The 15,401-nt window shown below is 39.6% G+C and overlaps 1 protein-coding gene across 5 annotated transcripts in view; it reads right to left on the reverse strand.

Annotated features, from left to right (window-relative positions):
- Positions 1 to 15,401, reverse strand: part of Tatdn1 (TatD DNase domain containing 1) — a 28,641-nt gene that overhangs the window by 6,152 nt on the left and 7,088 nt on the right. For 2 of the 5 annotated variants that reach the window (XM_034516453.2, XM_076911394.1), the window contains exons 3-9: positions 14,004 to 14,053; positions 11,461 to 11,524; positions 9,306 to 9,449; positions 9,172 to 9,214; positions 6,077 to 6,162; positions 5,954 to 5,994; positions 3,440 to 3,516 (exon numbers count right to left, since the gene is read on the reverse strand). In XM_034516453.2, the coding sequence (XP_034372344.2) occupies positions 3,440 to 3,516; positions 5,954 to 5,994; positions 6,077 to 6,162; positions 9,172 to 9,214; positions 9,306 to 9,449; positions 11,461 to 11,524; positions 14,004 to 14,053 (505 nt within the window). Of the gene's footprint in view, positions 1 to 3,439; positions 3,517 to 5,953; positions 5,995 to 6,076; positions 6,163 to 9,171; positions 9,215 to 9,305; positions 9,450 to 11,384; positions 11,525 to 14,003; positions 14,054 to 15,401 lie in introns of those variants that run through there. The other 3 variants (XM_034516456.2, XM_076911396.1, XM_076911397.1) reach the window with 3 other exon arrangements.

The raw sequence follows: 15,401 nt of genomic DNA on the forward strand, positions 1-15,401 counted from the left end.
CTGTCCTGTTAGAACAGACTTACTTATTTGCACCCTCACTGCCCATAGACACTCTAGTCCTTGAATGTGGCCTTGCTCTGGGATAACGAGATGGCATGGCCATAAGCGGTGAGCCTTTTGTGGTTAGAACAGGATGCTGTCGTGCCTGTGCAGTGCCACTGATAGGTGCCCAGAAAGAAAACATGGGGAGACCCAGCTCACCCAAGACACAAGTGGGAATGTAAATGCTTTAGATTGCTACCAAGTTTTAGAATGAATCAGTATTCAAAGTAATAAGTATTGTCCTTGTATTTAAAAAAAAAAAAAGAATCACAAATTCACTGTAAAGACATTTTAGAACAATTTTATTTTAGGTCCGTAGCTAAACTGAACAAAGCAGAGATCACACACCTCCCTCATTCCCACCTATGTCAAGCACACACTAAATCCCAACACAGCCATTACATGCGTTAGACTTGACAAACCCAGCCTGACACAACACCACCTCTGAAGCCCATGTTGTAATGGTGGCCACCCCTGGCTCACCCTCTGTGGGACAGCATATCTCTTACAAAGTAGTTTCACTGACTACCAGTCCTATGTGCTGTATGTATTCATCCCTACTTTCTTGATCCTGCAACACTGATCTTTTTACTGTTCCTTGATAATCACTGCATCCAACATTTTTTGGTGAAACTAGTAGACGCCTATTACCCCAACCCATTTTAATAAAGCAAATCATGAAAGGAGAGATGATTAATAACTTTTAAGTGTTAAGTGACATGAATGTTAAAGGTCCAGAAAGAGACTAGCAAACAGATTGATCCAAGAAGTATCCCAGAAGCAGGTGCCTAGGGTGCTGAGCTAGGACAGGGAATGGGGACTGGAGCACTTTAGACAGAGAGATGAGGAGCGACACAGATTACCTGTGACTCAGGATGAGTGAAGAAAACACAAGGGAGGGAATAGGGGACACTCAGCACAGCAGGAACGTGGGATTAAAGATGCGACTGAACTGACAGTCCCCTCTTATAGTCCCCTCTTATCTCGCCCTGCTCTACAACACTTCCATGCACATTTACAAATCCCTACCCTACTTTCCTAGCAAAGATCACAGGGCACCCTTCTAGAAAAAGATCAACTAAAAAAGGTTTCTTCAAAACCTTGTGTGAGAACCCACTGTGGGAAAGTCCAGCTGTGATCTAACCTGAAAGTCGATTGACTGATCTAGAGCTTCCAAAAAGTTGTTTGTGACAAGATTTTATATAGCCCAGGCTGTCCTCAAACTTGCCTTGTAAGTGAGGCTAGCCTTTTAAATTCTTGCTTCAGCTTGAAGAAAGTCCTCATCAAAAGAGACCAACCACGTGAGGGAAACAGAACCAAGATAAAAGCAACCAAACAGTTAGAAAATGACTTCCGACTATAATGTCTTCAGACAGAAGGCACTCCATCTGTCAAGACTATGCTAGATGAGAAAACTTCAGAACTAGAAATAAAAGCTGGAATATACGTCATCTTACAAAGTTGAAAATAAGCAAATTTTATAAGGTGATAAAGTAGAAATAGAAATTATAGAAAAGATAATATCAGTTACCAATTCTGAGTTGTCCCCTCAAAAAAAAAAAAAGGGAGGGGGGAGAAAGAAAAAGGCTAGTCCCAAGAATGATTTAAAAAAAAAAAAAAAAGAAAAGAAAGAGCGAACTGCCGGTGGCTCGGCCCCTAAGGCGCCCGCTGGCAGAGGGCGCGCGTCTCTTGGTGCGCGCGCGTTCGAATCCCGTCCTCCTGCTCCCGAGTCCTGGGGGGGTGGGGGGAGAAGCTCCAGCTGTTTGGAGACAGAAACAGCAGCAGGATGAGGCTGAGTGGCAACCAAATGTCACCAGCATTAGAGCCCACCTCTGGAGAATCAAAAGTGGGTTCCTATTTCTTTCATGAACTATCCAAGCACACTTCTAAGAATAAAATAAATCCATTTCCAATTATGTAAAAATCTTTTTTTAAAAAAAAGTTAATTTTCATGAACATTTTCTCAGGAAGCAGAGAGTTCACTAAACCAAACACAACAGTATGGTGGCTACCATCTGTAATGCCAGCACAGGAGGCTGAGGCAGCAGGGATAGCCAGGGTCATCCTCGTCCACACAGTGTACAGCCAGCCTCATCTATACACAATGCAGAATGCAGGAGAACTTGAGAAATAAGACTATGGGGTTCTATCACAGAGGAGACAGGAGTCCAAACAGAAGGGCCCAGAACTAACACACTATCTAAATAGACTTCCTCATGGAGAAAACCCAGTAAGGCATTTGCATGGAGCTATAGAAAGCAATAGTGGCTCACTGTGTAGCCAGGCCAACCTCTAATTCACGATCCTCCTGCTTCAGCCTCCCCAGTGTTGAGATTAGAGGCTTGAGCTACTGTGCCTGACTGTGCTTCACATTTTGAAGTCAAGGAAATATGAGGCCAATGACTACAAGAAATCAAAATTTCTTCTGGCGTGTGAGAAGTGAGCACGGGTCACCACATGGGCAGCAGAAAATATAGAAACAATGACAACTACACATAACCCAGAGTTCTGACATCATAATGGAAGGCAGACTGGGGACAATGAAGTGGGGTCAGAATGGTGTGTGTCTTAAGGACATAGACAAAGGGAGATGTCAGAGCTAGGAATATATGTTACACAGATGTATACCAGCAGATACCCAAGAACTTGTCTGGGACAGAGGCATGATGGGGAGGAAGCAATAACTGCTTCTCTCAGTATGTGTATACTGTTTGATCATTACTTAGAATAATCCTGGGATATATCTATAAGAATAAGCAATGCCATCACTCTGTTTCCCTAAGAATTATATACGGTCACCAATGATCATTGTAAGGGCAACACTGAAGAGGGAAAGCAAGCCAGACTATTCTGTAACTTACCATCACTGACTTCCTAAGAAAACAACTATAGAAAACGCTAACATGTCCAACAGAAAACAAGGCCAGGACCTTGCTGTGCTGGCGGACTTGTGAGGAAGTTTGAGGTTTAGTGTGGAGTTACAGAGGAAAGGTCACTGAGCAATGAGCCAGAGGCCAGGTAACTTTATACCTCTTTCCTAACTTCTGTGGCCTAAGAAATACACAGATGACTGCCACAGAACACTCTTTTCCCATGGCCAGCATGTGTGCAGCATTACATACAGTGCTGTGAACACGTATCTGGGAAAAACACGAGATAGCCTGAGGACAAACCGGAGTGCTAAAGACCTGCTGACCTCAACATTTCAGAACACAGCATAATAATGTGTAACGACTGAAAACAACCTACTATTCGATTTCTTCATAAGTAGTTACAAAATTCCCAAAGATCAATGCCAAACATACAAACTGTAGTAAAAGTAAACTCTTAAAAAGACAACTTAAAGAATCTGATAATATAGAAAATTAAAGAAAACCAAAACACTGTGAGAACGTACCAACCATTAAATCCTATATAAAGGCCCAAGTCAATCAAAGCAGCTGCTGCTTCCTTCGTACCATCAAATGAATGTACCTAGGGAGACAGACATACAATTTTATTATATTAAAATCCACAATAGCATTGGTCTATTTTCTAAACAAAACTCTCTCTCTCTCTCTCTCTCTCTCTCTCTCTCTCTCTCTCTCGTGTGTGTGTGTGTGTGTGCGTGTGCGTGTGCGTGTATGTGTGTGTTTCACAGGTCTTTTTAATGTGGTAGCACCTACAGTGTTTTTCTTTCACACCAGACTTGATAATCACAATCTGTCATTATTTTTGGTGACACAAAGCAAGAAGTTATCTGCCTAAGGTTTCTCTGTAGCTAGGTGTGTCTCTACATTACCCTCCCTAAAGTCTCTCTCAGAAGGACACCGGAAAGGGGGCCATATTCTTACACAGGAGGAAGAAAGGTCTGGGACACTCTTAATATTTAAGATATTCTGAAAATCCCACTGCACTTCTCTTTTAGAGGACACTTTTCTTTTAGAAATGATTAATCATTAAGAGGTAAGTTTTCAGAAGCTCTATACAGTGGTGAGGAGATTGCTTTTAAACTGCCAGCTGTGGCCTGGAAGGATGACTCAGCAGTTAAGAGTGCTTGCTGCTTTGCAGGAGTTCAGTTCCCAGCATCCACACTAAGCACCTCAATATCACCTGTAACTCCAGCTCCAGGGGATCTGATGCCCTCTTCTGGCATGTGTGTGTGTGTGTGTGTGTGTGTGTGTGTGTGTGTGTGTGTGAGAGAGAGAGAGAGAGAGAGAGAGAGAGAGAGAGAGAGAGAGAGAGAGGAAGAGGGAAAGAGGGGAAAAGACTGCTACCTTATTTTCTTCTGTTTTATGTGTGTAATCAAAACCAATATCTAACAGTAGGGCTCCTTTAGCAATGAAGTCACATCACCACTGTCCATGGATAACTAACTATGTTATAAAGCTGCTTGCAAGATTTGTAACACCAAGCAGATGAAAGCCTTGGAAAACACACAGGAGTCAGTACCTGGTAAGGCGACTCACTAGGTGAAGACACTAAGCCCTCAACATTTCCAGTGAACAACAACAACAAAGATTCTTGCACTAATATAAAGATAATTTACAATGTGACCTCTTATAAACCAATTCAGAGAACAGTCTATTAGTACTTTAGTTAGCAATGTATTTTATTAAAGCCAAACATTTTGGTTGCCTTTGCTGTTCCTGATAATACATTTTTGAAATTATAGACTCATCCAAGTAAAGTCTTACTTAGAAATAAAGATGAGTGAGCGATGGAGCCCAGAATGACAATCCATGCCATCAGTAATGCCAGGATGTTAATTACAATCAGTGCCGTCAGTAATGCCCAGGACATTAATTAAAGCCTTTCTCAATTCCTAAGTATAGCTGCTAAAGGGAAAATTACAGAGTCAATAAACTACAGAGGAGATGTGCAAAGTAACATGAACATGACAGCAATACAGAGCATAGACCTATCAGTAGTGGGGTGCAGCACCAAGCAGAGCAAAGCCCTAAAACAGACGGCAACATCAGCAAGGTGATTGACTAGGGGAAGGTGCTGAGCCTGGTCAATCCTGATGACCACTTCTTCTGCAAGTTATTCTCTGACCTCCACAAACACACGGCACATATGTGTCTATGTACACACACACACACACACACACACACACACAATATATATATAATAAAAAGCACACATGTGTTCCTCAACATTTCAAAAAGGAATATATGTAAAAGTGCCCAAGCAAAGCAATATATTACAGCAAAAATTTAGTGTTATGTCAACTTTCCTCTACTGACACATGGAACTGTGACTTAAATACGTGAATAACAATCTTTACCCCCTAAAGATGGCCACTGAACCTCTCCTGAAATTGTATATGAAATTTTGTATACGTGAGCATTTTTAAACAGATTAGTCCATGATCCAACTGACTAGAAATACTACCACAGATAACATAGCGCAGTGACTGGCACTGGAGAATATATATTGGAAATGTCTCAAGAATAAGGATTGAAAGGACCACACGAGAAACAGTTAAGAAGAGAATATACATCATGGAGGATGAGCCATCATCAGAGGGAAAAGAGTGACTACCAGCTAGCAGATTAGGAAAGGAAACCTGAAAGAAACGATGGAGTATTTTAAGACATCATGAACGTTGGTATATGTTTCCCTTAAACTTTAAGGAGAGCACCGAAGGACAGCTTTCAGGATAAATGCATAGTGAGAGAAGACAATTCACATTTGTTTCTCATAAGCAGAATTTGGTACTCATTTTTGTACTTAAAGTAAAAGAAATGTAACTAAAGGTATTATTTGTTTGTACACCATCTGGCCCATAAATCTTACAGCAAATTTACATGTCTTCCAACTAAGAGACTCAATAACTTTACTTTTGCTATCTGAATTAGCTGAAGCTAACCTTAATAACAAAGACATTCTTGTATATCCCATATTTAAACAATTATTGTACACTTACCACTCCGCCCACACACCGGTCTCTATTTCTTCTCATAATATCTGTGAATTCAAAAGAAAATTCAGACAGGTAGCCTAACTGCCTCGGTTTTTAAACTGTAATGATCTTTCATTTTTAACTCACCCAAAAACTCAGTATGTGAATTTCGACAATGAAGAAACATTGGCAACTTTGTTTGTTCTGACAGTTCAAATTGTTTTTCAAAATATCTGCACAGCAAAAAAAATTACAACACCAAAATTTTTATTTTAGCATGAGACATATGTCAAATAAATTTTGACTAAAGGAATTTTATTATCTGGAAATGGCAATATGAAAACAGTGAATTCAGATATTAAATATATCAGATTCTTTCCTGCCACTTAACTTCTAGAACGGGATGCTTCATTTACCAGGGTTACAAACTTATTTACACAATGCCCATTGGTGCTCTGTGCCTTTATTAACTAATGCTTGGGTTTTTAATCACCTTTTCAGGTTCTGCGGGGCTAGAATACGCTAATGTAATTTTGTTTTAGTTAAAGTGAGGACATTTTGCAAGTTATAAAACACAAAACCTTGAAAGAAAAGATTAAGAATTACTAGTAGTGGCTAGGGACAAGACCAAATGGGCAGAGTCCTTGCCCAGGATGCACAAAGCCCTGGGCTGCATCTCCAGCACTGCATGAAAGCAAGTGTAGTAGGTCAGGGCTGTAATTCCAGCACCTGCGAGGTGGAGACAGTCATCACAAGTTTAAGGTGATCTTCAACTATTCAATTAGTTTGAGGCCAACCTGGGCCACATGAAACCTGTTTCAAACAAAACAAAACAGAAACAAAACCCTAAAACACAAGAAGTACTAGCCACCTGTTTCATAGCCACTAAAGTAGTACACATGCCAACATCTAGTGTGCCATGTCACTGTGTAAATATGACCCTTTAGCCACACACCACAGGCAGTGACCTCCATGTGGTCACCATGCACAACTCTGTGACCCAGCCACATGACCAAGTCACCATTTTATAGAACCAAACAGTTCTATAAGAAAGTAGCTTTCTGTCACAGAATAGCCAAAGATATAATTCACTAAAATTAACAGAAGCATGCTGGGCAGGGGTGGCGCACGACTTTAAGCCCAACACTAAGGAGGCAGAGGCAGGCAGGTGTCTTGAGTTGGAGGCCAGCCTGATATACAGAGTGAGGGCCAGGACAGCCAGGGATACGCAAAGAAACCCTGCCTTGAAAAACCAAAAATAACATAAGGACATATAATGTGCCCTGAGAATTTGTCTCAAAAATCAAAATAAAAAACAACAACAACAAAAATGGAAAAAAGCAAGCATAGATCAGGGGCCTGGGGAGGTGGCTTGGTAGGCAGAGTGTTTGCCATGCACTCACAAGTACCTGATGATCTCCAGCAACCATGTAAAGGACAGCCCCAGGGCCTAGGGAGGGGCCAGTCTCAGGAAATAAGATGAGAGCTCCTGAGGAATGACACCCAGGATTGACATCTGGCCTCCATATGCACACACATGCATGTACACAAAGAATTGACCAAGATCTACATTCTTCCAACAATAAGTTCAACAGCAAATATTAAATTACAGCCCTTTTATCCATGTAAGAAACAGAGAGAGAGTTCTTCCTTATTAAACCTTTACTAGACACCACAGGAACTACATAAAACAGACGCATTGTGTGCCTTCAACACACTGGAAGATACTAATCTGCCACCTATCTTTAGTACACTCAGGTAAATATACTGAAATTGATGGACACAGAAGAGGATAGCCTATGCCAGGGAAGGCCAGGTGGGACAGGAGTTCCTTGGGTATCTGTGTCCTTGACAATAATCCAAATGAGATTATTACTACTTTAGACATTTTAAAATCTAATTAAAAAGTGCCAACTGGTGTATCTTTTCAATGTCCTCACTGTAGTTTGTTCCTGAGTATCCTCTTTTGAGGATTTGAGGAGACCTATGTTATGCTGTCATCTCAGAAAGGCCTCCTAGACTGCCTTTACACGGTTGTCCTTCCATCCCCTATCCATACAGCTTTTTTTTTTTTTTTTGAGACAGGGTTTCTTTGTGAGCCCTGGCTATCCTGGAACACTCACTCTAGACCAGGCTGGCCTTGAACTTAGAAATACACCTGCCTCTGCCTCCCAAGTGCTGGGATTAAAGACATGCACCACTACTGCCTGGCTTATACACTTGTTTAAACTTGTAATGGTGGTGGTAGGAAGTGAACACAAGCCCTCAAGTACATACACCTTCCTGATAGCACTTACTAGCCTACTACGTTTATGGACTGTCTTGTCAATAAAGGCCAAAGACCCAAGCCTATATCTTACCACATTGAAGAGGCACTCAGCAATTACTTACAGGATAGACTGAGGTCATCTCTATTATAGACCAGCCCTTGGACATCTGATGTGTGGTACAGCATAATCTATATCCTGCTGTACATACTGAGTTCTAACACTGACTTATAATGGAAGTTATCTTCGGAGCATTAGATTGAACTTACACTACCAGTACTTTCAGAACTAAAATCCAAGTCTGCCATATTCAGGATGCATTTGAGAATCACTTTTAACTTATTCTAGAAGAAAAGCCACCTGGGGAAGACAATCCTGTGAAGCTCTGCAACAGCACTTGTCATGTGCCGGCTGGCTAGTCTGAGGCTCGGGGGGCTCACTCAGGTACAGTGCAAGAATGGCCTGAGAATGGTAAAGACAATGGGTTCTGCCCCAGTGCAAATCTGAACTTTGTAGATTAGGTGAACTGATGACCTGGTGTTCAGGAGGCAGAGCTCATAGCATCTCTAACATTCCTGGCGGGTACGATGTGGAAAGTCCCTTAGGTGGCATTGGGTGGCATACATGCCTGCCCCCATAAATGACAAAATCTATTGAGATAATTTGATCCAGATTCTTATGTAGTTTCCGTAAGAAACTACAGTGAACCAAGGGTAGATGTTTGTGCATAAATACACCTGTTGCTACCTCACCAAAAAGTCTGTATAATATAAAATGCATCCCTTTGTTTCACCACTCAAATCAAATCCAATGCTAATCAGTTAGGGATTATTATTACATGCAGATATGAATGGACTTTGTTTCGAATAACTATTGCTATCTGCCAGGAAAAACAAACACACTGTTATCTAACCTTACATATTCAATCGATGGTACTTTGAAAAAATAAAAATCAAAGTCAACAAATTTCCTTACTTGAGTTGAGTATCTTTGGGACAAAACTGAAGTCGGTCGAAATCTTTAAAGACAAAGAAGAATAATTACTCGGGATTTAAACATAACAAGCAGTTATCTTCAAGATACTGTTAAGTGGTGAGGTTGGCACTTACCTAGGCCACACTCCCCTACTGCTACAACTTTTCCCTTGTTGTTCTCAGCAAGGTGCAGCAATCCTGCTAAGTACTGATCAGGGCTATCCTTCTCAAATTCATCACATCTGGTGGGATGACACCCCACTGTACTGAAAAACATGTCTAGCAGAAAAACGCATCTTAGGTTATTTTCAGAATATTTTTCATTCATGTTAATATTTAACATATAAAAATGAGTGAATGACGTTAATTTCAACTGAGGTTTGGAGCTATAAACAACTCAAATTTCCAGAATTATGTACATCATTCAAACATTTTTTAAAATATGTTGAAAGTGGGATATGCATATAAAAAGTGACTTCGTGTATTAATAAAATAGTCAACTCAACTCTTTCCAAAGCTAGCCATTTATCAAGCATCTCAGAATAGAATTTTTTTTTTTTTAAGACAGGGTTTCACTGTGTAATAGAGCCTTGGCTATTTTAGACTCTCTTTGTAGACCAGGCTGGCCTTGAACTCATAGAGATCTTAGAGATCTGCCTGCCTCTGCCTCTGTGCCACTACACCCAGCTGTGAAATGATTTCTTAAAATAACTTAATTTTATATTTTATATTTACTGTTTACATGACAATACAATTCATGTATTTAATATAACAACCACAATGTACCTCCATTAAAAAGGTTAGCAGTAGAGACTGGAAAAATGACGATTGTTCTTGCAGAGGATTAGAGTTTGGTCCCTGTATCAGACAGCTCACAGCTGCCTATAACTGCAGCTCCACAGGGATCTGACATCTTTGGCCTTTGTGGGCGCTTGCACTCATGTGTACAGCCTACACACACACACACAAGCATACCATAAAAATACTTTCAAAACATTTTAAAAGGTTAATAGTAGGAATGGCTTAAAGAACAGGAAAGGGGATTCCCTTTTGCTAGTGAAAAAACCAATCTCACTATTTGGAAGGCAGACTTTAGCTTTAACAGTGAGAAGCACACAGCAGAAGGGCTGGGAGAACAGCCAGCATTAGAGTGGTCGGCTCTCATATGCACCATGCAACGCCCTGGGTTGGGCTCTAAGCTAAAAAATACGTTTTGTGGTTTTATTTTGTCTTAGAAGTTCAACAGGAACCCATGGAGGGTAGACAGCCTTCCCCAGGCTCTCACACAGGTAATAGGAAGCAACTGACAGCTCTTTAAAGAAGAGGAGGAAGAAGAACCATCATAAAGACGGGGGGAAGGGTTTCCAAACCACAGCTGTTAGAGATTACAGAATATGGAAGAGAATCTTTCTCTGTACTTCAAAAAGTCCTGGGAAGATGATCGTTTTCATGATTTTAACATTGGGAGTCAATGTAGCCTGAAGAGAAGCATGCATTTTATAAAGATTGCTATAAAAACAGCTTTTGGTAAGGTTTCAGACAAAAAAGAAACAGCTGTATTTTGAAAAAACTATGTGGAATGCCTAATCTCTAGGTGTCTAGCAAAGTATGCATACAAAAAAAGTTACATGAATGTCAAATAAGCTGTTAGGATATTAAATAACCGTGAACTGTCTGAGCATGAAGTGAGAACCCAGAGAGTAGCATGCTTTCCTTGTGTTAGTGTGTGTTGAGGAGTGTGCCCATGGAGACCAGAACAGGATGCCGCATCCCCTCAGCTGCTGGGTGCTGGGGACTGAACCAGAGTCCTCTGCAAGAGCAGCAAGTGCGCTCGACTGCCCAGCCGTCTCTCTAGCCCTACGAGTGGTATATTATAATATTACTTAAACTCATGGCGCTTCACACAAAGTCTGATTCATAAAATAAATGTTCAATAACAATGATCCTTCTCAATTTAACTTAAACTATTTTAAATAAAAACAATTCCTATCAAACATTAAAATATGCACATAAAAACTCTACATCAGAATGACTTGAAGATAAGTTATGTATGTGGGTAACCTTACTATTATTTTCTGAAATAACAATCCTGTTAAGTTCTATATGATTTTATCAAACATCTGAAATACCAAAGAGTACTCTAAACTTTGTCATCTTAAGCATGTTCCACTGAAATCTATCTATTTTCCTATGTCAGGTTCACTGTATTTGTACCTTAAGTAGTTCTGAGAAAGACTTCTTCATAATTAAATAATTCACATTTGTTTTGGTAAAAGGAATAAGAGGGTACCATTTGTTTGTGCCAACTGCAGTGCATCTTTACTGTCTTGTAGACTTCCACCTGTGATCATAAACTGAAATGGCAAGAAGTAAAAGAAGCTGACTTCCAGGGACCAAACACCTTCCCTCCAGCTCACCACAAGGCGCTTCACCCGCTCGCTCCCGTGTCTTATGTTCATGATAGAGATCATCTCCACAGAGTGCTACCTGACTTCTGTCCACACACGCCCTCCCACAGGATCCCAGTGTTAAATAGTGACATGCATTTACCTGTTTGTCTCTACTAGTGACAAACTCTAAGTCTCTTGAGGATGCAGTTTATATGTTACAGAAGACCAATAGCTAAGGACCTGCCTAGTCAAAATTCTGTTCACTGAAGTCAATGATCATGTAAATCAGTAACTGAATAGTGTTCATTAATTTAACAGGTCCAACTATGGGCTGGGACGTCTAGGCGGTGAAACCACATCTGTAAGAATACCAATGGGCTCTCCATCTTTTTCGCTTCCATCCAATCTCAAGTGTACGGGGACGTCACCCAGACACTATCTGATGTACAGTGTCACAACAGATTGACCCCAGAAACAGGCATGCAAACACAGAGGTCTTCTTAGTCATTCAGAAACTTGGCAGATGTAACATAATCCCTTGCTGCTAAGGTTTGTTTGGAAAATTGGTATTCCTCATTAAAATATACTGTTTATGTTATAGTTCGTCATATTCTGAAATGAGTTGATATTTAAAATATTTCTGCTTTAATTCCTAGAATAGCATATATAATACATACAACCCACATAAGAGCTTTTTAGAGGGTCTGTCATAATCCTAAAGAAAGCAGAGGGGTTCTAAGAACAAAAACTGATACATTAATGTTGTGATGAAGGAATTCATGGCTCTTGGAAAGTCAGCATGCTTAAGACAGCCATTAGAGTCACTTGATGGTTAGAGTGCCATCTTTACTAATCTGTCAGACAGAATTAAAGAACCCATTGTCAAAGGTGGCGACCAAGACAGTGCTGTTTAAGGTATAGTTTCTAAAGGGTGATTTAAGGACACTGAGTGATTTTTAAAACATACTTCTAAGTCTCTCCAAGCTAAAGTAGACATATTTTATTTTATCGTAGGTATACACCAAAGAATGCATAAAAACAAAGGTGGAATTGTGTGTGAGGAACGGATACTGTCATGCAGCAACATAGTGTGACCAGTCACTGAGCTGTATACAGGGGATAACAGTCACAATTAAAATTTCAAATGCCCATAGAATATAAGAGTTAATAAAATTTTAAGATATCAGGAAAACTATTCTTTACTAACCTTACATAAGTCTTGAAAACGATACCAGCTACCCACATAAAGAACTTCGGTGTGGTAGAACAGTTTCTAACCAAATCTACTTACATTCTTTATCCCTGCTCCAAATAACCTAAGAAAGCAAGGGCAAGGCTAGGCCATGGGCTTCTCTCCCAGCATGCAATCTCCTGACCTGGCAGTGATGATGCCATCACATACATCATGAAGGCTTGCTCATAGCAGCTTTTACTTTAACCCTCACAACAATGTTTTAAACACTTTTAAAACATCCACTTTTTATGGATGAGATCTAGAATATCCCAGGTTTCCAAGCTCTGAAGGAGAAAGCTGGGGCTGGAAGCCAAATGTATGATGCCGAAACCATGCTTCTAATCATAAGACAGAACTGCGGGTAATGAACTCAGTAAGTGCCAGTGAACTCTGCCTCTGTCCTAGTATTTCTGTCTGTCATTTACGTGTGTGAGCTCGTGTGCTCGATTAGAAATGAGGAAAGTACTCCTGTTGACGTGGGGAAATTCAGGAGCCTGATACCTTTGCAGAAAGGCATTAAATACAAGTGACTCATCATGAGGGAGTGAACATATGATGAAGAGTTCATACAATTTTGGTCTTTTCTCATTACTTTTGACTAATCAATATATAGGGTTAGAGATTGCAGAGTTTATTTAACTCGCATCAGGTTTTAAAACCGAGGGTTTAACTTAGAAGCAATAGCTGCAAAGTGAATCGATACTATGCTATATAACTTTATTTCTCATATATGTGGGCTCGTCTGCCATTTGTACAACCAATTTAAAGAAATACTTATTTGAAGAATTTGACATAAGCTAGTTAATGTTCAATTTCTTATTAGAACTCTAAAAAATTGTAAGCATTTTATTACTGTTAAAACTAAGGAGTTTTCTTGTTATCTAATGGTATACCCACAGCTAACTACGGTAACGCATGCATGTGTTTGATAACTATTTCCAACACATGTCAAGCGAGATTATAACATTTATTGAGGTTGTCTTTAAGACTAGCATGTGTTAGTTTTACTTTTTCTATCACATCTTGTCACATTCTGCTGACATACCTGAGGACTGTGCAACATAACTGTCTGTGACAGAATAATTATTTCTATTACACACGGATAAGACACTAAGTGTGCCAGTGGCTTTCTTGGTTACTGTGCAGCATTTTAACTAACATTTAGTTCAAAAACAAAGAAATTCAACAATAACAAAATTCAGATGTTACCTTTTTAACACCAATCTGGATAGCTCTCTCTATTACATCTTGTAAGTCATCTGTGTAAGAAAGATCACATATTAAGAAAACGTGGTAAATATAGAGATGTTATCTATAGTTAATTATGCATCTATAATTTTTATCTTTCAAAGTAAAAATGCACAAAAACAATCATGTAATAAAACACAACCTAATCAGCACCAGTTACTTGTAATATTAGTGAAACTGGAGTCGTAAAACCTTAAAAAAATATAAAACAAGAAACTGAATAATTAATAATTAATCTAATTGTACTTTTATTTTGTTGAACAAAAAAGAAGAAAATGACAAAAGTCAGGAGATCCAAATTAAAGATGAACTCAATGACTACAAATCAATTGATGTGCCTTGTATCCAAAACTTGTATTTGTGTATGAAAGTATATGTGCCCATATGTATGTGTGTCCGTGTGTGTCCATGTTTGCGTCCCCCCTCTGTGAGTGTGTGTCCCTGAGTGTGTAGGTAAGAGGGCCACACTGGGTATTTTCCTCTGTCTCTCTAGTTTATTTATTTATTTATTTTATTTGGGTCGCAAGACTGTTTTATTCATTTGGACATGTCTATACAGTAACAAGCTGGAGGAAGCACAGTCTTATGTGCTTATGGATGTACCTCAATCACATTGTAATGCATGCATATTCAGTGTCTCAAAATGAAATCCTAGCACGACATTCAAACATTCCAGACAGGAGAAATAATAACTGCGAAAGATAAAATAGCATAACATGTTAAGTAACTTTAAGAAATTAACAAACTTTAAGAGGTTAGGTTTAAGAAAACACAAGCAGCAATTGTACAAGTGGAGTCTGAAGGTAGGAAAGGTTAATGCTCTGTTCTACTCGTCATTCAAGTTTGGAAACTAAAGGACATTCTTTTAGATTCTTCAGTGGGCCTTCACTGCTACCTTGGCTGCTGACATTCAGCTGTCAGATGAGAGAAGAAACAGAGTAGAGGTTTTGTGTGTGTGTGTGTGTGTGTGTGTGTGTGTGTGTGTGTGTGTGTGTGTGTGAATAGAGGCTCAGACATTTTCACCAAATAGCCCAAGTTAGTCTGTTTTCTACTCAGGCTACTCACCTTTTTGGTGAAGCCTGCTTTTTTTTTTTTTTTTTTTTTTTGGATATTTTATTTACATTTCAGATGCTATCCCCTTTTCCCATTTCCCCTCCCTAGAAAACCCCTATCCCATGCCCCCTTCTCCTTTTTGCTTTTATACAATTTTTTTTAAAATGTTAATTAAAGGCTTTATATGTTTGGTAATGCTCAATCAGAAGTGTAACCCAATACCCAACCTAGATATATCAACTATCTTTGACTGGTAGAGATACATGAACATCTGCCTCCCTCTCTAGTTTATATAACTGATGTTTT

This window comes from Arvicanthis niloticus, chromosome 13, assembly GCF_011762505.2.
Source record: "Arvicanthis niloticus isolate mArvNil1 chromosome 13, mArvNil1.pat.X, whole genome shotgun sequence".
NCBI classification, from domain to species: Eukaryota; Metazoa; Chordata; class Mammalia; order Rodentia; family Muridae; genus Arvicanthis; species Arvicanthis niloticus.